The sequence below is a fragment of the Limulus polyphemus genome, unplaced genomic scaffold (assembly GCF_000517525.1).
Source record: "Limulus polyphemus unplaced genomic scaffold, Limulus_polyphemus-2.1.2 Scaffold3638, whole genome shotgun sequence".
NCBI lineage: Eukaryota > Metazoa > Arthropoda > Merostomata > Xiphosura > Limulidae > Limulus > Limulus polyphemus.
Window position 1 is genome coordinate 97,193 of NW_013669248.1, and position 2,231 is coordinate 99,423.

Sequence of the window (2,231 nt, forward strand, 5' to 3'; positions counted from 1 at the left end):
CCTAGACTACAATTAACCTAATGGACACAAACAAATCTTTCCTAGACTACAATTAACCTAATGGACACAAACAAATCTTTCCTAGACTACAATTAACCTAATGGACACAAACAAATCTTTCCTAGACTACAATTAACCTAATGGACACAAACAAATCTTTCCTAGACTACCATTAACCTAATGGACACAAACAAATCTTTCCTAGAAACACTACTTGAAATATGCTTAGATACCAGGAAACAGACAGGAGACAAACATCAGAGATTTCTGCCAAAAGCTTAAATTTCCCATGGCTAGCATCCCCAAGAAAGCATAAAAAAGGAGGCAAAAGGACAATATAATTTCAGGCAACTCCCTAGAAGTACTGACAAATGTAGTTGTTAGAACACTAACTTAAATGTGTTATTTCGGTGATCCTTGGTTCCATAAAAAAAAAGAATGACAGAAATGGAAACTGAAGAAAATGGAGTTACATGTAATTCCCACACACATAAGATAAAGGAGGTTTGATACCAGCATGATAGGGATGTGAGTCCTGGGCTAGTGGGTCTTACAAATTTACTGAGGTAAAAGACTGAATATTCCTCACATTTCTGTTAATGTTACTAAACATAAAAAAAAATTCATAATGTAAGTAATCATTTATTTTTCATGTTACTGACAACTATTAATGCTGTTAATAATACTAACAAAAGCAATTTTTCATTCTCAAAATTAGCATGAAGCACTTCCATATGGATATAGTCAGTAGTAACTATACTGGAAAATCAGTAGCAATGTTTGAAAGAATACCTTCCATATGGATATAGTCAGTAGTAACAATACTGGAAAATCAGTAGCAATGTTTGAAGGAATACATCCATATGGATATAGTCAGTAGTAACAATACTGGAAACTCAGTAGCAATGTTTGAAGGAATACCTTCCATATGGATATAGTCAGTAGTAGCAATACTTATAAATCAGTAGTGATGTTTGAAGGAATACTTCCATATGGATATAGTCAGTAGTAACAATACTGGAAAATCAGTAGTAATGTTTGAAGGAATACCTTCCATATGGATATAGTCAGTAGTAACAATACTGGAAAATCAGTAGTGATGTTTGAAGGAATACTTCCATATGGATATAGTTGGCAGTAACAATACTGGAAAATCAGTAGTGATGTTTGAAGGAATACTTCCATATAGATATCGTTGGGAGTACCAACACTAGAAAATCAGTTGTAATGTTTTGAAGGAATACTCCCCTGTTTATTCCATCCATTCTTTCAATCCTTTTTTTTTTCTACACTGATGTACAGTGCTTCTCATCATCCGTTATATGTAAACTTTTCATTTTAAATCACCATAACAAATGTTTCTCTGTTTTCATACTTTTTCACACTTGTACTCCAGTTTTATCTGCCAAAAACTTCAGTGCACAAACATGGAAACTAAGGATTTCAGTACACAAAAAATGATATGAGATGAAGGATAACAATAAAAATACTGAAACTGAGAGGATTATTTATGATTTGTTTGTGGCATTACAGAAGTGACCATGTATTAGATGCCTATATTTGTGAAGATTAGTGAAGGAAGTTTCTTGTGACCTTGTAAAGATCGATAAAGGAAGTTTCTTGTGACCTTCTACAGATTGGTGAAGGAAGTTTCTTATAACCTTGTAAAGATCGATAAAGGAAGTTTCTTGTAATATTGTGGAGATTGGTGAAGGAAGTTTCTTGTGATCTTCTGGAGATTGTGAAGGAAGTTTCTTGTAACATTGTGGAGATTGGTGAAGGAAGTTTCTTGTGATCTTCTGGAGATTGTGAAGGAAGTTTCTTGTGACCTTCTGCAGATTGGTGAAGGAAGTTTATTGTAACCTTGTGGAGATTGGTAAAGGAAGTTTCTTGTAACATTGTGGAGATTGGTGAAGGAAGTTTCTTGTAACATTGTGGAGATTGGTGAAGGAAGTTTCTTGTAACATTGTAGAGATTGGTGAAGGATGTTTCTTGTAACATTGTGGAGATTGGTGAAGGAAGTTTCTTGTGACCTTGTAAAGATCGATAAAGGAAGTTTCTTGTAACATTGTGGAGATTGATGAAGGAAGTTTCTTGTAACATTGTGGAGATTGGTGAAGGAAACCTCTTGTAACATTGTGGAGATTGGTAAAGGAAGTTTCTTGTAACATTGTGGAGATTGGTGAAGGAAGTTTCTTGTAACATTGTGGAGATTGGTGAAGGAAACCTCT

At 34.3% G+C, this 2,231-nt stretch overlaps 1 protein-coding gene across 1 annotated transcript in view; it reads left to right on the forward strand.

The window, feature by feature from the left end:
- The window catches only part of LOC106469743 (DNA-binding protein SATB2-like), a 23,514-nt gene extending 21,293 nt beyond the window's left edge, over positions 1–2,221 (forward strand). The window contains exon 4 of the mRNA XM_022398298.1: positions 719–2,221. Coding sequence (XP_022254006.1) covers positions 719–809 — 91 coding nt within the window. The 3' untranslated portion in view covers positions 810–2,221. The remainder of the gene's footprint in view (positions 1–718) is intronic.
- Positions 2,222–2,231: the final 10 nt, after the last annotated feature.